Genomic DNA, 23,609 nt, shown 5'->3' with positions numbered 1-23,609 from the left:
ATTATGTATAAGGAAGATAGTTCCATCTAGACCAACATTTGAAAAGGGCGTAACAACCAAAATTTATTCCTTCTGATTCTTCGTCCACATATATAGCAAGATATGTAGGGGAAACTGGACACACGTGATCCCCGGGGACACATGATCCCCCCCTGTTTTCTCGAAACCTAATAAAATGTTTATACCACTGATTTGTGTAAAAAGATCCGTTAAACAAATAATTGAATCTGAGTTACATTTGATGTTAGTTCCTTTATGTATATGGGTTTTAGAAAGGTTTTAATATTTTAGCGTTCTCAATTATTTTTTTCTGCAAAGGTAGAAAGTTTAATAACTTTGAATATATCCAACCAAAACGTGTCAATTTTTTACTGGAAATAGATTAATTATTGCAGAATTGATTGAGCCCATTAAATCAATCATTGCTTATTTTACATTGAGTGGAAAAAAATAAATCAAGATAAATACTCAACATGGACACACTTGATCCCCACAGTATGGACACACTTGATCCCGATATTGCCTACATTAAGGCGTTTGTTGTATTCCATTGCATTTGTATATTATTGTACATATTACATGCAACTTATTGATCTGTTATGATTCGTTTCCGTTATTAAAAGTTAAAATAGATTTATTTAGGTACTTCCTACAATTTTATTATTCAAGCACACGCGTATTTTGAATTTGCCAATAACCTTATCTCATTACCTAGAACAAAGTTTAGTTAAACATGCTTAACTTTGATTAGTTTTATTAAATGCGAATAAATTAAATAGCATAATATTCAATCTAAAATTAACTGAAGTTTTGAAAACACTTAAGAAATAACCAGGTGTAAAATCAGTACTGTTAGATCTACTATTCAATAGTACTTTCTTTTATAAATGGGTTAAGTTTATTTAGAAATACTATTTTCATCGTATTTTATCGCAAGTCTTCCTGTTTGTCTTCCTTTAAAACGTTTTAACAATAGGTTAATCCTGTCGCTATTCAGTATTTTAAAAGAAATCGCATTCATGTATTAATAATATACACGTAAATACAATGCTTCAAGCATGAGTACCACATTGATTTATGGAATCACCAGCCTGGTAGGATCACGATCGTGGTATTGGTAGTAGGCTGGCGACCGCGATGCATCAAAGACATTTTTGGTTTATTCCGAAATAGGCACACTGGGATATGTTTTTAAGTGCGGGAAAGGTTTTTAAGCACGGCTAATTTTTAAAATTATAAACAGTATAAGTAGATTTAAAAACAAAAAAGATATATTTAATATTTATGTATCGATCAACCAGTTTTGGTATCATAACTGTATCAGCCACACAGAGAGATTCTCTTGGAAACATCATTGTTGTCGTAGTACGACCCCTGCCTTTCAGTGGCGTGGATTGATTGCATAAATAATCATCAGCATGTCAACTATGTTGGAAATTGTCACTGTTACTCTATTGGACAACCAAAATACTTGCCTTACTTAACACCAACAATATTTTGAATTTTTGCCATTCTTTTTTTTCGTTAAACTATAAATAGTTGTTAGGAATTAAAAACAAACCAATTTGGTCTTTTATCAGACTTGAAAGAACCTAAATATGTTCAGCTCATAATGGGATCATTTCCCCCCGATATGGGGATCAAGTCTCCCGCTAGTTTTGAAAATGTCAAATTTCCTATCTTTCAGAAAAAATGTTTATTTGATAACTTGCATAAAAAAATAATTTCTTCCAATGATGTTTTTGAATAACTAATTAAATTGTTCATCAAGTCCATCTTAAATCGTATAAATATAAGCATTTTACATCGAGAAACATCCGAAATAAAAAGTGGGGATCATGTGTGTCCAGTTTCCCCTACAAGAAGAATCAGAAGGAATACATTTTGGCTGTTACGCCCTTTTCAAATGTTGGTCTAGCCATATCTGCTATTTTCAACTCTGTACGCTCTGGAGTTTTTCCATATATTTGGAAACATCCTACATCTTTCCAGTCTATAAAAAGGGCGTCAAACGCGAAGTTTCAGATCACCGTGGAATCGCTTCTCTCTGTGCAATGGCGAAAATGCTTGAGATTATTGTTCTAGCATTCTTAACACACAGCTGCAGTAATTATATTACTGAATCTCAACATAGATTCATCACTAAAAGGTTTACATCCACAAACCTCGTATCGTACGTATCGTTTGTAGCTTGCTCGCTACAGAATCGTCTTCAGGATGATGCCATATCTATCGGCCTGCCTCCGATAAAATCAATCGTCAGATGGCTGCGTTCAAACTACAGCGATTTGGTTTTAAAAGAAACATCACAAGCCCTATCTAGTTGGTCGTAAAGTGTCTGTCAAAATCGGAAATAATGTATCAACATCTTTCAACGCCACATCAGGCGTACGTCAAGGAAGCCATCTCAGATCATACATTTTCTTGTTATATCTAAACGATGTGAATTTCTTGTGTGCACGGGATTTCAAATTCTATCATGTAATTCGCACCGAAACCGATGCTTTATACCTGCAATCTCAGTTGAACGCATTTGCTGAATGGTGTGTTACAAATCGGATGGTTTTGAATGGCTCTAAATGTTCTGTTATAAGTTTTGCTCGCAAGCATTCAATCATTAACATCGCCTACAAAATCTTTGACACAACCCTAAGAAAGGATACAACCGTAAAAGACTTAGGGGTTATGCGTGACTGCAAACTCTTTTTTTTTCTTTTTTTTTTAATTTTATTTGCTAATTATCTAATACATGCATTTATCTCTTAGACTAGGTGTTCCGTGTTTTCTTAACACTATCATCCTTATTTGCTATGTTACGCTTTTAGTTATTATTAATACATTTCAATTGCCTCTGGCAGTTAGATTGTTTCCTCTGGTTGAATTAGACCATATATGAATTACAATGTTTTCTACTTAAACTAAACTTAACCTATTTTATACTAAGGGTACAAGGAGCTAATCGTTGCAATAGAAGATTGCAACGATTTTTGTCTAAAATTGGAAATTATTTTGTTGGACATTTGTTGCAATGTCTCAATATTAGAAACTCTATGAAGTTCATTGGTACTATACCACGGAGGCAACTTCAGAAACATTTTCAAAATTTTATTTTGAATCATCTGAAGTTCCTTCTTTCTGGTATTGCAGCAACTATCGAAATTAATTTATTGGCTTTTTTCGGTGATAATTATACTACTCAAAGCGAAAGGGAGTAGATGAAAGTAATGAAGATACAGATTCGATTGACACCGCAAGCGAGCGGCAAGTGTGAAATGAAAAGAAACTGAAGATTAGCAGAGGGCCATATGAGAGAACAAACATTGTTGAAATCGCTGTTATTCTGCCTAACGTCCACCCAGGAACGGCTTGGATAGTGACGTGGTGATCACTGTACCAAGACAAGCCTGTCTTGTTCTCTCATATGGCCCTCTGCTAATCTTCAGTTTCTATTCATTTCACACTTGCCGCTCGCTTGCGGTGTCAATCGAATCTGTATCTTCATTACTTTCATCTACTCCCTTTCGCTTTGAGTAGTATAATTATCACCGAAAAAAGCCAATAAATTAATTTCGATAAAGTCACGCGGTGATCAAAGCTTTCCTAATTATTGCAGCAACTAGTCCATATTGGCACAGCATACAACATGGCTGGTCTAAAAATTTGTTTGTAAATCAAAAGTTTTTTCTTAAGACAAAGTTTTGATTTTCTGTTTATAAGTGGATATAGACACTTAATATATTTGTTACATTTGGCTTGAAGGCCTTCAATGTGATTTTTAAAAGTTAATTTTTAATCTAGCAGAAGTCCTAAATATTTAGCTTCGCTAGACCAATTAATTGGAACCCCATTCATAGTGACAATATGTCTGCTAGAAGGTTTCAAATAAGAAGCTCTCGGCTTATGTGGGAAAATTATAAGCTGAGTTTTGGAAGCATTCGGGGAAATTTTCCATTTTTGCAAGTAAGTGGAGAAAATATCCAAACTTTTATGCAATCTACTACAAATGACACGAAGGCTTCGCCCTTTGGCTGAGAGACCCGTGTCAACAAAGATTTTTGACACCCTGGTGATAAATCAGGGAAGTCAGAAAAAAAAAGTTATACAATATGGGCCCCAGTATTCTGCCTTGGGGAACACCAGCTCTTACAGGTAATCTATCAGATTTAGAATTCTGATAGTTTACCTGCAGTGAGCGATCTGATAAATAATTTTGGATCAGTTTAATAATGTACAGAGGAAAATTAAAATTCATTAATTTTACAATCAAACCTTCATGCCAAACACTGTCAAATGCTTTCTCTATATCAAGAAGAGCAACTCCAGTCGAATATCCTTTAGATTTGTTGAGCCGAATTAAGTTCGTAACTCTTAATAACTGATGAGTGGTTGAATGCCCATGGCGAAAACCAAATTGCTCATCAGCAAAAATAGAGTTGTCATTAATATGAACCATCATTCTATTTAAAATAATCTTTTCAAACAGTTTGCTTATTGAAGAAAGCAAACTGATTGGGCGATAACTAGAAGCCTCAGCTGGATTTTTGTCCGGCTTCAAAATTGGAACAACTTTGGCGTTTTTCCATTTATTTGGAAAGTATGCCAATTGAAAACATTTGTTAAATAAATTAACCAAAAAGGATAAAGAGCTCTCAGGAAGTTTTTTGATAAGTATGTAGAAAATATCGTCATCACCCGGGGCTTTCATATTTTTAAATTTTCTAGTAATAGATCTCACTTCATCCAAATTAGTTCCCAACGAAGGGTCAAAAACATTCTCTTGATTGAGAATGTCTTCGAAACTCCGTGTAACCTGATCCTCAATTGGACTAGTGAGACCTAGACTAAAATTATGGGCACTCTCGAACTGCTGAGCAAGTTTTTGAGCCTTTTCGCCATTTGTTAATAAAATTTTATTTCCCTTTTAAGGCGCTGGAATTGGCTTTTGAGGTTTTTTTAAGAATTTTCGTTAATTTCCAAAAGGGTTTCGAACTGGGATCCAACTTCGAGACATTATTCTCAAAGTTGGTATTTCTCAGAATAGCGAAACGTTTTTTTAATTTCATTTTGCAAATCTCGCCAAATAACTTTCAAATCGGGATCGCGAGTTCTTTGGTATTGCCTTCGCCTCACATTTTTAAGACGGATCAATAGCTGAAGATCGTAGTCAATAATAATGGAGTTGAATTTAATTTCACATTTAGGAATTGCAATGCCTCTGGCTTCGACAATTAAATTTGTCAAAGATACGAGCGCATTGTCAATATCACTTTTGGTATCCAAAGGAATATTAACATCAAAATTCCTATAGATATATGTTTTATATAAATCCCAATCAGCTCTATGATAATTAAAAGTAGAGCTGATTGGATTATAAATGGCTTCTTGTGAGATTTCAAATGTCACAGGAAGGTGATCAGAGTCAAAGTCAGCATGAGTTACCAATTGGCCACACAGCTGACTTGAATCCGTTAAAACTAAATCAATTGTAGAAGGATTTCGTCTGGAAGAAAAACAAGTAGGGCCATTGTGATATTGAATAGTATAATATCCCGCAGAACAATCTTCAAATAAAATTTTGCCGTTGGAATTGCTTTGAGCATTATTCCATGAACGGTGTTTGGCATTGAAGTCACCAATAACGAAGAATTTTGATTTGTTACGAGTTAGAATTTGAAGATCAGCTTTCAACAAATTCTTTTGCTGCCCATTGCATTGAAAAGGCAAGTAGGCTGCAATGAAGGAAAATTGTCCAAAATTTGTTTCAACAGAAACTCCCAAGGTTTCAAAAACTTTGGTTTCAAACGAAGAAAATAATTTATGTTTGATACGTCTATTAATTACGATGGCGACCCCACCACAGGCGCTGTCAAGACGATCATTTCTGTAGATAAAATAGTTTGGATCTCTTTTAATGGAGAGTCCTGGTTTTAAATACGTTTCAGTTATAATGGCAATATGCACTTTATGAACTGAAAGGAAGTTGAATAATTCATCTTCCTTACCCTTTAGAGAGCGGGCATTCCAATTTAGAACTTTCACACTATTATTTGGATCCATTGAAACGGAGTCCGATAACAATTTTTTGTGTGTACTTTATACCAACCTGAACAGCTTCAGGTATGGTATTTGCTTTGAACATTGCATCAATCATGTGATGCAATTGTTCAGTTAAAAAATCAAAATCGGAAGCAGACATGCTACCTGAATCGGCAACATGACCGTTATTTTCCGTTGGGGCATGGGTATAAACGTCATTTTGAGAAGAGAAATTTTATCTCCGTGGAAACTTGATGTTGCTGAGAGCTTGGAAATCTACCGACAGGTACAAACGCGGCTGTTGAATAAAGATCAAGGAAATGGTAGCTCCTGGCTCTTCAAGTTCATACCTAAGCATTAAGCGTAACAAGCGAGTAGAAGTAAGCATCGTAAGATAAATTATTATACCTACGTATAGTCTAAATAGTGTAAGCTGCGATCATTTTCTTCAAGTCGAGTCAAGTACGAGACACTGAAGATGACCTTACTGTTGAGATCGAAATACATATCTGTCAAGGTACAAATTGTACAAACTCGTATTACGACAAGTGAAGAATTTTCGTTAATTTCCTAAAAAGTTTCAAACTGGGATCCAATTTCGAGACATTATTCTTAAAGTTGGTATTTCTCAGAATAGCTAAACGTTTTTTAATTTCCTTTTTTCAAATCACGCCAAATAACTTTCAACGCGGGATCGCGAGTTCTTTGGTATTGGTATTTGGCTTCGCCTCACATTTTTAAGACGGATCAATAGCTGAAGATCACCATCAATAATAGTGGAGTTGAATTTAATTTCACATTTAGGAATTGCAATGCCTATGGCATCAACAATAAGATTTGTCAAAGATACGAGAGCATTATCAATATCACTTTTGGTATCAATAGGAATATCAACATCAAAATTCCTATCGATATACGTTTTATATAAATCCCAATCAGTTCTATGATAATTAAAAGTAGAGCTGATTAGATTGTTAATGGCTTCTTGTGAGATTTCAAACGTCACAGGAAGGAGATCAGAGTCAAAGTCAGCATGAGTTACCAATTGGCCACACAGCTGACTTGAATCCGTTAAAACTAAATCAATTGTAGAAGGATTTCGATTGGAAGAAAAACAAGTTGGTCCATTGGGATATTGAACAGTATAATATCCCGCAGAACAATCTTCAAATAATTTTTTACCATTGGAATTGCTTAAGCATTATTCCATGAACGGTGCTTGGCATTGAAGCCAACTCTCAACAAATTTCTTTGCTGCCCATTGCACTTGAAAGGCAAGTAGGCTGCAATAAAAGAGAATTGTCCAAAATTTGTTTCAACAGAAGCTCCCAAGGTTTCGAAAACTTTGGTTTCAAACGAAGACTATAATTTATGTTTAATACGTCTATTAATGACAATGCAATGGCGACCCCACCACAGGCGCTGTCAAGACGATCATTTCGGTAAATAAAATAATTTGGATCTCTTTTGATGAAAAGACCAGGTTTTAAATATGTTTCAGTTATAATTGCAATGTGCACATTATGAATTGATAGGAAGTTGAATAATTCATCTTCCTTACCCTTTAAAGAGCGGGCATTCCAGTTTAAAATTTTCAAAGAATTATTTGGATCCATTAAAACGAAGTCCAATAACAATTATTTGAGTAAATTTGATACCAACCTGAACAGCTTCAGTTTTGGTATTTTCTTTGAACATTGCATCAATCATGTGATGCAATTGATCATTTAGAAAATCAAAGTCGGAAGCAGACATGCTACCTGAGTCATCAGAACGAAAATTATTTCCCGTTAAAGAATAGGTATGAAAGTCATTCATCGTCGGTAAATTTTTAGAAATAAAATTTTGCCTGCCTGCAGCGATGCTTGCATAGGAGGGCGTGTTTGAAAAATTAGAATTCGACGAACTGCTCGCTACCCGGTGAGAGGTGGAGCAAAATTTGTTCGTTGATTATGGTGGGTATGAATTGCTCGACCGGTAAATGATTGCGATTTTTGAGCGTTTCAAATATGTTTACCCGGCGAATCTGGGATCCTATTGGAAGTCAAAACTTTTTTGCATGAAGGGCATTCTTAGAAATTGGATTTATGATTGCCCCCACACTTAGCACATTTAAATTTATTGGAATCTTCTCTCACAGGACAGGCGTCATTGGCGTGAGAAGCTCCACCACAAATCATGCATTTAGCATCCATGTGGCAATGTTTAGTTCCGTGACCCCACTTTTGGCACTTACGGCACTGGGTGGGGTTTTGGAAATTTCCCCCAGGCCTGCGGAAATGTTCCCATGTAACATGTTGTTAAAGTGAACTAAATAAAATTCTTGAGAAATACCCCTCTGGGAAGTACCAGAGAAATTTCTTTTTCATCTTAATTACTTGGACTGGTGAAAATCCAAGTAATTCAGATATTTCAATTTTAATCTCATCCAGTGATTTGTCATCACTGGGGAGACCTTTCAAGATGACTTTGAATAATCGCTCAGTTTTGTCGTCGTATGTGAAGAATTTATGGCGCCTCTCAGTTAGATACTGAAGAAGACGTTTGCGATCGTCAAGGGATCCCGACAATACGCGGCAGTCACCCTTCCTGGCAATCTGAAATGAAACCTTGATCCCCTGAAGGTTACTCAAAATCACATTCCTAAAGCCAGAAAACTCGGCAACAGATACCACAATTGGAAATAATTGTTTTTTTTTTCATATCAATATTTAGACTGTTCACAAATTACGTAACGCTGGAAGGAGAGGAGGGGGTCAGGCCGTGCGTTACGATTCATACAAACCAATTGAACGTACCATATAAAAAGCGTTACGAGGGGGAGGATGGAGGTCCAAAATCTTCAAATTTAGCAGCGTTACGTTATTTGGGATTGAATCCACAATGTGTGAATCACAATGTCAATGCTGTACTCAAAATGTGCAAACGAATGCTTAAAAAAATATCGGTGCTTTGAATTAAAATTCATAAAATGGCCAATTATGAATGTTCTTGATTTCCGTTCCCTTAGGGTTCTTCCACAAAATCAGTAACGCTGGATTTGATAGTTTTGATACCCCACCCTCCCTCTCGTAACTTAAGGAAGGTTTATTTTTTGTACGGATCGTAACGCTTGTTCTGACTTCCTTATTTCCCCTAAAGCGTTACGTAATTTGTATACAGTCACTTAGGAAAGATCCATTAATTACGTAACGCAGAAATTGGCCATTTTCCACCCCCTCCCCCCTATGTTACACTTGTTATATGAATCATTGCAAATTTTTGTATGGATTGTCACACTTCGGGGAATCCCCCTCTGAGCGTTACGTAATTAATGGATGCTCCCTAAGGAAAGTGAGAAAGTCACTATCATTACTAGGTGTCTTGCACATATTGGATACGTTACGGATACACAAAGATAATATTTATATTTTTGTGAGATGGGTAAAAATATTACTCCGGATAATCGAGCCATTTTCTCCGGTTAATCGAGCCCCGGATAATCGAGCCTCCGGTTAATCGAGCCTCCGGATAATCGAGTCCGGCCTGTATAAGGTTGGTGTCTTGGCTAAATGCGAGAAAGGCAGTATCACCACTCAGTGAATTAAGTTGGGTTTTTTAGTACATGGTTAGTGTCTGTCGATATCTAGTGCTGTACAAAAAATCATGCCATTTGGTTGGAACGCGGTCGAGTTATTAACGTTGCGGACGGGAATAGGGGGTGCTGCACAAATGGTCCCGCTCCCTACATGTTTCACATAGATTACTGCAACTCATATGTGACCAAATTAGTATAGTATAAATCTTTGGGTTGTTGATTTTTTTCGGTGAAAAACGACACACACAATTCCCGTTTTTTAATAACGTTTCGGCTTACTAGCTTACCCAAAGATATAAAAATTCACGGTGACCAAAACCCTACTAAATACAAATTAGTATAGCTTTGAGGTGACCGATTAATTCATCTACCTTGCATAGCGTATAGCCATTTGCAAGCATGATAACAATGTTAGTCAAGAGATACGAATGCGCATCATCTGTGGAAGTCGGGCCTACTAAGCTGTCGTTCTACGCATACTTGTACAACATTTAAAAAAATGGAACTAAGGAAATCTTATTTGGAACGAAACTACAATTCTGACTCCAGATCTTATAGGAGTATATCGCATCACTAGATTATTGGGAGAGCTCCATTCTAATGCTTTCATTCAAATTTTTAGTACAGAAATATTATTTGCTACATTAACAATAAAAACAGTTTAGCGGGACTGTTATGCCGAGGAATAAAAAAAAAACATGTTGGCTGGTTTCTACGCCCGTTGAATGATTAGTTTCGTTGATGACTGCTATGATCGACATATCTAGTCTCATGCTTGGTTTGAAAAACTATACAACCACGTTGATGATGTTGTTATATCATTGTGCTATCCCTTAGAACCATTCCCCAAGAGACAATTATGCGTTAAAATTCTACAAAGGAACAAATCGACTTGATGTTATTTTCAATGATTTTTTAAACGAAGTACGGTATCTTGAAGTGTTTTCGGGAAAAGAACAACAAAATAAAGCGTTCTGTGATAAAAACTCTTCTTCTTCTTCTTCTTCTTCTTATTGGCATTACATCCCCACACTGGGACAGAGCCGCCTCGCAGCTTAGTGTTCATTAAGCACTTCCACAGTTATTAACTGCGAGGTTTCTAAGCCAAGTTACCATTTCTGCATTATATCATGAGGCTAACACGATGATACTTTTATGCCCAGGGAAGTCGAGACAATTTCCAATCCGAAAATTGCCTAGACCGGCACCGGGAATCGAATCCAGCAACCCTCAGCATGGTCTTGCTTTGTAGCCGCGCGTCTTACCGCACGGCACGGTGATAAAAACTCAAAATCTCCAAATACTCCAGAAAAAAAAACTGCGGTCAAGAAAAATTCACACTCACACCACATCAATCCTGTACAAAACGCTAATAAGGCCGATGGACCTTTTTGCACATTAAACATAGACCATGCTCGAGGACTTCTTGCAAGCACTCTTGTATTTGAGATACGGACCATTTTTGGCAATGTATAAAAAAATGGTGTGTGGTGGAACTCTACGGCGAACCCAGTATCCAGAAGGTAGTTTAAGCTGGAAGGGTACGATAGTTAGGACATGTTGCAAGAATGCCAGACAGCAACCCTGCAAAAATGGTACAAGCAGGGAGCTGCGCTCCCAGCGAGCATGGTCGGCGAGAGGGCGCTAAGGATAGATATATGTGGCCTCGAACCGTGTCGAATTTGTAGATTCAGTTCTATCTGTTGTAAGATGTAAGCTAAATGAATGAAAATGAATATTCAGATAGAAATTTCATAGAGCTAATCTTACATTAAAAGTTAAAAATGTTGATTCATTAATGAAAAATGATTCACAGGATGACACCACTATAACTAACATTTTTGTTTTTTTTATTCGAATGTATGTACAATGTATGTAAACGATCTGATAAGCGAGAATAGCAATATATACATTATAGACGTTCGCAATATAGACATAAATTTCTTACAATCATAACAAGCTATGAAAAGTAGTTAATCGCAACCTGATTCAAATTTGTAAAGTCTAGGAAGCAACATCTACCTACAAGTTATGATAAAACGTTTCGTTCTCGCTCAAACGCCATATTTAGGACCAAGATTTTATCACACAGCTGTGTTAAATAAGTTTAAATCAAAACTAAAATGCATGAAACGAGCCAACGAGTTGCTTGTCCGATATTCCCTAGATAGCTAGACTCGCACCCAGTAAAATTCTTCTTTATTTAATCATTTTCTGTTCTACAATTATTATTTTTCTACATGTACAGTGCTCGGCCGGCTTGGCCCTCCAACTTCAATTTTAAATTTTCATGTTTATATTGTTATTTAAGTGTTAATATGATATATCATGACGGCCTTTAGGAGGCGCTGGTGTGTTTTTTAAAATTTGATAACCTAACTACTATGTACACTAATATTTACAATAAAAATTTGATAACCTAGATTGGAACTAGCGCCCTAATTGGAGCCTGATCCGAATGCAAGCAACGGACCCTAAACTTTTCTTTACACTCACCAAAGCGTTCATGTAAGGTTTTTATTCCGGCCAGACGGTGGACCTCGGATGTTCTTGTCCTGGGAGGGGTGTTGAGGATCATCCTCAGGAATTTGTTTTGGACCCGTTGAAGTTTGAGGTGGTGGGTTTTTCCGCAGCTCTCCCAGACCGGCATGCCATATTCGATCACAGGGAGGATGATTTGCTTGTAGACAGCAAGCTTATTTTTCAGGGACAATGACGACCGGCGGTTGATCAAAGGGTACAGTAGTTTCAACAAGACGTTACACTTTGTCACCGTTTTGTCAACCTGTTGCCTGAAAATAAGCTTGCTGTCGAGGGTCAAGCCAAGGTAGCCGGCCTCATTGGCCCATTCCACAGTCGTGCCATTGAGGATGATTTTACAGTCCCCAGGCGGAACAAGTTTAGGGGATTTGGAGTGGGGGAAAATGATGACCTGGGTCTTCGCCGCGTTGATACAGATCTTCCAGCTGGTGAGGTACTCTGTCAGGGCATCCAGGCCTCGTTGGAGTTTTGCCACTAGCGCTCTGATCACTCTACTGTTGTAGACGATGGATGTGTCATCTGCGAACAGAGACAGAATGCCGCCTTCTGGAGGATCTGGCATGTCGGAGGTGAACAGATTGAAAAGCAGGGGCCCGAGGATACTGCCCTGGGGGACGCCTGCGACGATGTTGTGCGCATTGGAACTCGCTCCGCTGATTGAGACCCGGAATGTCCTTGCCGACAGGTAATTGTTGATGATTTTCACCAGGTAGCTGGGAAGATTGTAGCGTTGTAGTTTGTACACCAGGCCATCATGCCATACATTGTCAAATGCCTTCTCGACATCGAGTAAGGCCATGGCGGATGTTTTCGAGACAAACTTGTTCCGTCTGAGGACGTTGGTAACTCAGGTCAGTTGGTGTACAGTTGACCGACCGCGTCGGAAACCAAACTGTTCCTCGAGCAAGATGTTGAGATTTTCGGCAGACTCAAGAAAACGATGAAGAATAGCTATTTCGAATAGCTTGGATAACCCTGAGAGAAGGCTGATGGGTCGATAACTTTTGGGGGAGGAAGGATCCTTCCCAGGCTTCCGGATGGGGATGACTTTCGCTGACTTCCAGGACGATGGGAAGTAGCTAAGCCGGAGACACTGATTAAAGATCAGCGAGAGGTGCTCAAAGAACGGAGCACTCATGTGTTTGAGCTCGAGATTCAGGATGCTGTCGAAGCCTGGGGCCTTCATGTTCTTCGACGATTTGATATAGGCCGTCAATTCGTCAGCTGAGATCTCCAACTCCTCCGAGAAGTCGTTGGGAATCAAATGGATGTTGTTAGCATGCTCGTTGACGGCTGCTTCGTGTGGACTGACGATGTTCTGCCCAAGATTGTGTGAGCTGACGAAGTGACGACTTATTTCAGCGACCTTCTCTGCAGGAGTTATCAAGCGATCCTTAGAGCCATTATTGTCTAGTGGGATCAAAGGTGGAATGGGCCGAGGCTTGGATTTTAGAATTTTGGTCATTTTCCAGAATGGCTTAGCATAATCTGGGAGAGTGCGGATCTTATTCGAGAAGTCGATATTTCTGAGGTCCACCATTCTGGCCTTGATAATTTTTGTGATTCGATTGCAGCGTGCCTTAAGCTGAGGCAGTCCAGTACGCTGAAACTGCCTGCGAGTGACATTCCGCAATCGAATCAAATCTTTGGTGAGTGTATCGATGTTTAAGGAGTTGCTTACCTGCCGAGCCGTCGGTACGTGTTGCTCTCGGCCGCCGTGATCGCCTCCTCGATAGCGCACAGCTGACGGTCGATACTTTCCGGCGTCTCCGGACGCACCTCGTAGTCGACGGTGTTATCGACGCACTGCTGGAAACGCTGCCAGTTCACTCGGTGGTAGTTCCGCCGTAACTGCTGGTGCCGATTGACCGAGGAGCCCAGTTCCGCCACCATCGGATAGTGATCCGAACTGAGCTCCTGGTATACAACCGGCTGCGAGACGTGGTCACTCAGGTTTGTTACGTAGAGGTCGAGCGTTGCGTGGGCACCGGACCGACTCAGCCGAGTGGGGAATCCGGGCTCAGGATCGTGTAGTGGCCTTCCTCCATGTCGTTGCTCCAGATGGTGCCGTTTCGATTGCCGCGACTGTTGCCCCAGGCTTGATGTTTGGCATTCAAGTCGCCGGCAATGATATACTGGCCTTGCCTCCGCGTCAGCTTGACGATGTCCCTCCGAAGGGCAGCCGATGATCCATCGCCGGCTTTGGCCTGCGTTGGACAGTACGCCGCGATGAGCGCGATTGTGCCGACCGAAGTGGTGATTTCGACACCGATGGCCTGGATGACACTGAGCTGGAAGCTTGGAAGCAGACGACAGTTGATGTTGTAGCGAAGAGCGATGGCCACACCACCTCCCCTGGTCGGCCGGTCGAGTCGCACGATGCGGAAGTCCGGGATGTTGACGTTCACCTCCGGTTTTAGGTGCGTTTCGGTGATGAACGCCACGTCTATTTCCTTCTCCTCAAGGAAATCCTTCAGCTCAATTGATTTGCTCTCTAGCGAGTAAGCGTTCCAGTTGACCAGGCCCACCCTAGCAGCCATTTTCAATGATGAACATGCCAAGTGTGAAGACCTGGTCGAATCGGGTTTTGCAGCCGCGCAGTCGAGTGGCGAGCTGCGCGAAGATCGGCATCAGTTGCTCCGGAGTGTACAGCGGGGCAGATTCTTCCGGTGGGACGGCTTCGTTCTCCGACTGCCGACGGAACCCAGGAGGAGGAAGCGGGGGCCATTCGCTGGTGGATGGTGCCGACGATGCTGGAGCTTGGACCGATGCAGCTGCCGCTGCCAGTCGCTTGTGCGGCTGTAGCGGTGGGAGTATTGGAATCACACGACGGGGAGCCGGGATGGCTGGAAAGTTCACTTCGTTGATTACAGGAACACGCTTCTTCTTCGGAATGGTCCTGGTGGAAGCCTTCTTCCAGATTTCCAGGAACTCAGCTCGCTTTGGGCAGCCCTTTGTAGTGGCCCGATGTTTGTCGCCACAGTTAGCGCACTTGGGATCGGCCACCTCCATTTTCTCGCACTCGTCAGTCGGATGGGGTTCGCCACACTTGTTGCAGTGCGGCTTCATGCGGCAGTTCCTGGTGCCGTGCCCGAAATTGAAGCAGTTGGTGCATTGCGTGACATCGCGGTGCACTGGCCGATATCGCTCCCAGTCAACGACGGTGTAATTTATAACGCCAACCAGCTTCAGGTCCTTCCAGGTAGTGGAGCCGTGCTCCAGATGGATCAGGTAAAGCTGGTCGCGATATTTCCTCGCCTTGTCGTGACGAGCGATCTTGTGGACGGCTACTGGCTTCAGTCCGCAACTTTCAAGCTCTGCTTGGAGCTCTTCCTCCTTCATGTCGTGAAGTCCTCGCAGCAAAGCCTTGAGCGGCTTCGTGCCGGGGTGGTCATGAGTGTAGTACTCATACTTGTGGACCTCGAGGAACTCCACGACGGATTGATGATGGTCCCTGTTGGCCGGCATCACTTTCACGCCCTCGCTGCAGAGCCGAAAAGTACATTTCAGCCCCTTAGCGATCAGCTGGCGAATTTTTGGGCGTAAATCCGGCGGATCGCCCTTCACAAACACGGGCGGGCACTTCTCCTTCCGCTCCGGTTGCACCTGCGGCAGCTGCGATTGCTGCTTCTTCCTCTTTTTCGGCGGATTGCCGGCGTCATCAAGCGGCAACGGCGAAAACACGTTGCTCTGCAAAAGCTGCTTGGAGGGGTTACCCGCGCCTCCAAGAGCAGTGCACTTAGGCACTTTTCCAGCGACCGAATCGGCCACCGAGTCTCCCATGACGGGTCCGGGAGAAAATAACGCCAACGCGACAGGCGAAAACGTAAACAGCGAAAAAACGAGAAAAACCACTTCGAAAAAATGCGCGAGCAAAAAACACGTCCGTACGTGTTGCTGTCTCGAACTGGAAAGGATGATGACCCCTGAAGACTCGCACCCGGCAGGTACTGCTTTTTTATACACAAAGAAAATCTTGCGGTGTACCCGAAAGCCCGTGACATATCGCATTCTGATGTCCGTGTTAGGAATTCACGGGATTGGTTACATATGAAATTTTTGCTGGCTTTGACAAGAATTGAAATTTTCAATAGCTTATCGTTAATAATCTTAAGTATCAATGAAATAGGCAAATTGCTGGAGAGTGTCCGAGTCGATTGATATATAAATCTTCAAAATCCATCGAAAGATAAAGGCGCTAGCAACGTTCGAAATTTTCCCTTTCAGCGTAACGCTCTCGATTTCCAAAAATCTAAATGACACCCAGTATAGTAAAGAAAGACGTACGTCCTACGTCAAAAAAGGCAAGTCCATCTATCGCTTCATGGTTTGTCGAGCTATGCAATGAGGCACGATAACATGGAATCTGATTGTTCCTTGCAACAATATGATTGATTGACAAGTTATATCATGTGAAGTACATTAAAATACACAATTTTGGTACAGATTTATCATATTACAGCCCAGTTTTTGATCAATGCAATAAATTGTGTGTGCAACTCGTTGTAAAACTTGATTTTTTCAACTAAATGCACAAACTACTATTCATGCACATATTTGGAGCATGCATATAAACGCTATATTCAATCGATCTTACTGTTCTTTTGAATCGAAATAAATCTAAATTGTTCTTGCTTGTAAGATTCAGTCAAATTTAATTGAATATCGAATGTTATTTCGTTTGTTGGGACTAGCTGCAATTTCACACGTCATTGATCTTTCAAAATTATTTGCTGTGTCCAGCTGACCTGGCAAGAACGGTGTAGCAACCGTGGGCGGTCAGTCATGCTCATATGTTTTTCATTGGGGACCAAATAAGGAGCTGAACTGGCCAAAACCGATACAGTTTACTTACATGGACATTAAAGATGTTATTCCCAGGCACGTATCTGTAGGGTGTTTATCAATCAATTCTACACAATATGAGCATAATCGATTGTTTATCCAAGTTAAAGTTTATGAACATGCCTAAAAACTCAAAACAGGTACATCACAAAAGTAAATATAATATTGATGTACCCTCTTTCAATTACCTTATTACACTACACTAATGCTCACAAGAGCCACAACAAACTTGAGATCATTATTCTAATTATCCCTAGTTACAATTGTCACATAACCCATTATCACTGTACGTTTCTTTATCTCCTTTCAGCACTGACGGTTGATTCCTCTCTGGCCACCACGGCACAAGCCCGAAGGTGCTACGTATGTGGCGAGGGAGCAGATGCACCCTTCCGGGCTGCACTCGCGCAGGCTGCAGACGAATCGTCTGTTTCTCGCCATCCTAGGCCCGTTGGCAGTTTACCGAATATTGTGACCACCTGTGAGGACTTTGAGCGAGATCGCAATGAACTGGACAAATACGTGCTCGAGTGTCCTCCGGCGTACACCAGCTGTCTGACCCAGGTCGATGGTAAGTGAACTTGAACGGTTCCTGGAACCAAAAACCGACTCTTCCGTTGCATTTGTTAGAGTATAGACGGCGATGATGCTGTTGGAGTGACATAATCGTAAAGCTAGCTTTTAACGACGGCAACGACGTCGATACTGTCGTAGACGCTGAAGATAATCTTTCTCAGTCCGGTCGTCACCAGTGATTCAGCGTGCGTCAAGTGCAATTCGTCTAGTCCCACTTCTGGCGTTTATGGGCAATAATTGTAATTGCAATTAGGAAACGAAGTGTATTAGGTGGATATTGTAGATATATATCCGTGTCTATTATCACTATTAATAGATTTGAGCAAAGCCAACGTTGTTCGTTTGCATGTTCATCAACATAAATTGAATAAGCAGTGTATATAAAATTCGTCAATTATTGGTGGCTCAATCACAATAATGCAATTATTAAACATTACAACATATACATGTATATTTCTCCCTTATTCCCGAGTTAAATAATGTGCAAGCGCTATAAAATGCTATGTGCTGGTTAAATTTAGGTATAGGATGTCCCAAAAAGTATAAAGCACGATTTAAAAATAATATTACGACTTTGGTTTTTGAGTAAAATTGATTATTGTTTCGCTTTTATGTTCTTTACTATGTTTTTCTACAGTTCATCTTCACTTATCCGAGATCCATTAAATCGTATGCTAATGAGTGGGATTTTAGTCAGATGATAGCCATTAGTTTCAGTACAGACCGTTTATCAACGATTTAGGCTACATTTTCAATCTTTTTACAAGAATTGATATGGAGTCCGTTACCTTAACATGCTTTTATCCAGCTTTACGCTACGCTTTTTTTACGCTAGACATAAATATATAAGGAGTGAATTGAATTTGACATGTGTTGTGTATATAACTTATAACAATAATGTCTTGGTTGCCACCAGGCGCCACTGGACACTGGAGAGGGTAGGACAAGTAGAACATGTCCTACGCATGAATTTTCCTTGGTGAGACAGTTAAGACAATGTCCTACCCACGATCATGTGAAAAATATATGTATCATCTAGGTCAGAGGTTCTCAAACTGTGGGTCGCGACCCCCAGGGGGGTCGTGGACGGTTCAGTGGTGGGTCGCGAAAGACAATTCTTAATTCATAATTTTGTTACTATTTTGTTCCACAAATCTATTCCATATTTTGAATTAGGATCTAACTAATGATTGGATGATTAAAGAACAACAAACCTGACGAGGTCAACGGCCTTTTTTTGTTATACGATATGGGCAAGTAGAAAGAAGACTTATACAATCCAAATGTATGCCCCGAACTCAATCCAAAACCAATCCTAATCCACACAATAGATCTATTGTCGCAGTGATTAAAATACCCAACAAGGGTAAAAAGGTAATGCCGGTGAACAGGGACCATAAAAATCCGTCTTGGAGTTCCTCGAGGCTTACAATTATAAGTATTACACTCATCATGACCACCCCGGCACGAAACCCTTTTAAGGCTTTGCTACGAGGACTTCACGACGTAAATGGAAAAAGCTCCAAGCAGAATTCGATAGTCACAGTCGTTGAATGGGAGCGGTATCGGTCAGTGCATCGCGACGTCACGCAGTGCACCAACTACTTCAACTTCCGGCACGGCACCAGGATCAACCACAGAAAGCCGTGCTGCAACAAGAAGCCGATACGAGTGCGACAAGATAGAGATGTCCGATGCCAAGTGCGCCAACTGTGGCGACAAACATCGGGCCACCACAAAGGACTGCCCAAAGTGGGCGGCGTTCTTGGAAATTCAGAAGAAGGCTTCTACCAGGACCCTGCCGAAGAAGAACCGTGTTCCTGCACTCAACTAGATGAACTATCCGGCCATTGTGGCTCCCCGACGAGCGATTCCAATCCTTCCTCCGTTGCAACCGCACGAGCTTCAACACCGACGGCTCCATCCTCCAGCGAATGGCTCCCGCTCCCTCCTCCTGGATTCCGTCGGCCGCTGGAGAACGAAAATGTCCTACCGGAAGAATCTACTCCGTTCTACACCCCGGATCAACTGACGCCGATTTATGCGTAGCTCGCCACTCGGCTGTTTACATGTTCATCATTGAAAATGGCTGCAAAGTTGGGTCTGGTCAACTGGAACGTTTTCTCGCTCAAAAGCAAAACCATCAAGCTGAAGAATTCTCGCTTAACTTTTCAAAAGGACCTAAGTAACTAAGTAGCGCAATCAACAGAACAACTTGAAAGCTATTGATTGCTGTATTCAAATTAATTCATGAAAAAAATGTTTCTTAGCTCCTTTTGAAAAGTTAAGCGAGAATTTTCTTGAGGAAATTCCCGAAACGCACCTAAAACCGAAGGTGAACGTTAACATCCCGACTCGACCGAAGATCATCCTCATCCGGAAGCCTGGGTAGGATTCCTCTTCTCCAAAAAGTTATCGTCTCATCAGCCTTCTCTCAGGGGGTGTCAGGCCATTTGTCCGACTGCCGTTTGGCCGAATGCCGTTTGGTCGAACGGTTCGTTTGGCCGAATGCCGTTTGGCCGAACAGGTAAAAAAAATTACCTCAGTTTAGGAGTGGTCCTTCGTCCTTCTTTCTTCCTTCCTCCTACTTCCTTCTTGCTTATTTTTTCCTTCTTCTTTCTTCCTTCCTCCTTCTACCTTCTACCCCTTTCTTGCTTCCTTCTTTCTTCTTTCTTCCTTCTTCCTGTTTCCTTCACCCTTTTTCCTTTTTCTTCTTCCTTTCTCATTCTTCCTTTTTACTCCTTCTTTTTCTCTCTTCTTCCTTCTTCTTTCTTCATTCTTAATTCTTCCTTCTTCTTTATTCCTTCTTCTTTTTCATTTTTCCTTTTCCTTCTTCCTCCTTTCTTCTCCCTCTTCGTTCTTCCTTTTCCTTCTTCCCTCTTCCTTCTTTATTCATTCTTCCTTTTATCTTCCTCCTTCTTCCTTCTTTTTTCTTCCTTCTTCCTTATTAGTATGTAAGCCTAGGACACTATGAACAAATTTATGAATTTCTTCACAAATATGTCGCCGAGGAAAGTTCTTTAAGTCCAGCTTAAAAGTGTTTTCTCGGGAGTTTAGAGCCATTTCTCGCTTAGCTTTTCAAAAGGACCTAAGTAACATTTTTTTCATGAATTAATTTGAATAGCGCAATCAACAGAACAACATGAAAGCTATTGATTGCAGTATTCAATTTAATTCATGAAAAAAATGTTACTTAGGTCCTTTTGAAAAGTTAAGCGAGATTTCCTCACTGTGTGGTTACTCACGATCGAAGTACAGTTTTGTAAGCGCACTAGAAAACACATCCGACCGATAGGAAGACAACAATTGCACTGAATCGGTTTTTCTCAGAGCCACCATTCTATACAAGGGAAGGTTTTGTTCAAAGAGCAAATTAATCGCCCAGCGACGGCAGAAAGTTTCCGACGGGAGCACAATCACGAGCGTGCGTCAGAGGTAGACGCTGTAAAAATTAATTCGCATGAATGACATCAGTAGCAGTCAAGTGAAACTTTCTCTCAAGATTATCATTTGGTTTTGTTCCTGTTTTTGATTAGGAAGGCACATTAAAAAAAATAAATCTTTTCTTTTCACGATCAACTTTCTATACAAAAAAGTCCGAGAAACAAGTCCCTAAATGCACAAAGCACAGTCGCTCAGTTACGGCATAGAGAAACAAGCATCTCACTCAACACATGTTCCATCATTCACCCTTTTAACATTTGATTTATTTCTTTGAAATTGGCCAATAGGCCACCAATGCCGCTCCATCGATTTTGCATCTGTTTGACATTTGCGCACTACCGCCATCTGGTTTCCACTAGGCCACATACAGTGATTTATTTATATTGACAATATTCCCGTGACGATGATGTTGATTGCATTTTATTCTGAGTGAGACATCTGTTTCTTTATGGTTACGGTGTCCTTGCGGTCGTGTCTTGTACAAAACACTTCTTATTTTTTTGTCGGAATGCGTATTTTTGGAGGAGGATTCAGAACATATTTATTTATTACCAGACTAAGGCCGGAGTGGCCTTTTTCCTTCTTCTTTTTCTTTCTTCTTCCTTCTTAATTCTTTATTCTTCCTTCTTCCTTCTTCCTTTTTAATTTTTCATTTTTCCTTTTCCTCCTTCCTTCTTCCTTCTTACTTCTTCTTTTTCTTTCTTCTTTCTTTCTTCTCCCTTCTTCGTTTTTCATTTTTCCTTCTCTCTTCTTCCTTCTTCCCTCTTCCTTCTTTCTTCTTCCTTATTCCTTTTCCTTTTCCATAAAAGTCTTCTCCATTCAGCTCGGTCCATGGCTGCACTTCGCCAACCACGCAGTCTGCGGAGGGTCCGCAAATCGTCCTCCACCTGATCGATCCACCTTTCCCGCTGTGCACCTCGCCTTCTTGTTCCCGTCTGATCGTTGTCGAGAACCATTTTCACCGGATTACTGTCCGACATTCTGGCTACGTTCCCGGCCCACCGCAGTCTTCCGATTTTCGCGGTGTGAACGATGGATGGTTCTCCCAACAGGTGATACAACTCGCGGTTCATTCGCCTCCTCCACGTACCGTCCGCCATCTGCACCCCACCATAGATGGTACGTAGCACTTTCCATTCGAAAACTCCACGCGTTGGTCCTCTACGAGCATCGTCCAGGTCTCGTGTCCGTAGAGATCTACCGGTCTAATGAGCGTTATGTAGATAAGTTTGGTACGGCGGCGAACTCTATTCGATCGGAGCGTTTTGCGGAGTCCAAAGTACGTACGATTTCCTGCCACTCCGAATTTCTCTGCTAGTATCGTTATCGGCGGTCACCAGTGAGCCCAAGTACACGAATTCGTCAACCACCTCAATTTCATCACCACCGATAGAAACTCGTGGTGGGTGGCTTACATTGACCTCTCTTGAGCCTCTTCCTATCATGTACTTCGCTTTGCAGTCTGATGTAGGCTTCCTCATCCTCACATCACCTGATCCATCGTCGCCTTGGTCAACCGTATCAGTTTATCCGGAAATCCGTTTTCGTGCATTCGCCGCCATAGCTGGTCCTGATCGGTTGTATCATATGCGGCTTTGAAGTCGATAAATAGATGATGTGTGGGCACGTTGTATGGACGTTAAAGGAGGCTGATCGGAGAGCTCTCGGAGTGTTTGAGCGTAAGGTGCTGCGGACAATACTCGGCGGTAAACAGGAGAACGGTATCTGGCGGCGTCGCATGAATCATGAATTGTACCAGGTGTATAAAGGGCTGGATATTATTAAGCTTATACAACACGGCAGACTACGGTGGGCTGGTCACGTTGTTCGTATGCCGGAAGAACGTCAAGCGAAGATAATATTTAGTAGAGAACCCGGAAGAGGCCGCAGGCTTCGTGGAAGGCCGCGTACACGATGGCTTTTTGCAGTTGAAGAGGACCTGACATGGGCGTAGCCAAGGGGGGGCAGGGGGGGCCGTCGCCCCCCCTAAATTGTGGAAAGATTGAACGGGTACTGAAATTAATTCCCTCAAACATGTGCACTTTACGATTCAATCATATGGTGGTTGAAATTCAAAAAATTCCCAAAACTTATTAGGGCATCCAGGATCCATAATATATGAAAGTTCAAAACAACTCGAAACATTTCGAGCTCAAAAATTCTCCTTGAAATCCTTCTAGAAGCTCCCCTGGGAACTTCTAAATTCCTCCGGAAAGTTATCCACAAATTCCTCTGAAAATCGTTCGAAAATCCTTCTCATGTAATTGTAATTCCTTCTTATCCTGAAACCCCCCACTATTTTTTTTTAGGAAATTCACGAGGAAATTCCTTGAAGATATCTTTCCTTCTCTCCAAGATTTACTTCTAGATATTTCTACGGTTATTCTCTCTTTAGGAAGAATCCGGCATTTCCTTCAGGCATGCATTCGAGAGTTCCGTCAAGAATACATGTTACATTTCGCACCTCATTGCATAATACTCACCCCTAGCTATAAATCAACCAATTTAGATGTGTAAGGAATAACAACAAAACCTCTTGTTTAGCGAGTGTGGAGGTTCTGTTGGCAAGGAGGCAATCGGCTTCAGACAA

At 41.1% G+C, this 23,609-nt stretch overlaps 1 protein-coding gene across 2 annotated transcripts in view; it reads left to right on the top strand.

Annotated features, from left to right (window-relative positions):
* Positions 1-23,609, top strand: part of LOC134226751 (uncharacterized) — a 392,985-nt gene that overhangs the window by 358,062 nt on the left and 11,314 nt on the right. For both annotated transcript variants that reach the window (XM_062707720.1, XM_062707721.1), the window contains exon 3: positions 17,310-17,570. In XM_062707720.1, the coding sequence (XP_062563704.1) occupies positions 17,310-17,570 (261 nt within the window). The remainder of the gene's footprint in view (positions 1-17,309; positions 17,571-23,609) is intronic.

Source organism: Armigeres subalbatus, chromosome 3, assembly GCF_024139115.2.
Source record: "Armigeres subalbatus isolate Guangzhou_Male chromosome 3, GZ_Asu_2, whole genome shotgun sequence".
In the NCBI taxonomy this organism is placed as follows: Eukaryota; Metazoa; Arthropoda; class Insecta; order Diptera; family Culicidae; genus Armigeres; species Armigeres subalbatus.
The sequence above is the reverse complement of the archived record's forward strand: the minus strand, read 5'-3'. Positions and strand labels throughout refer to the sequence as shown.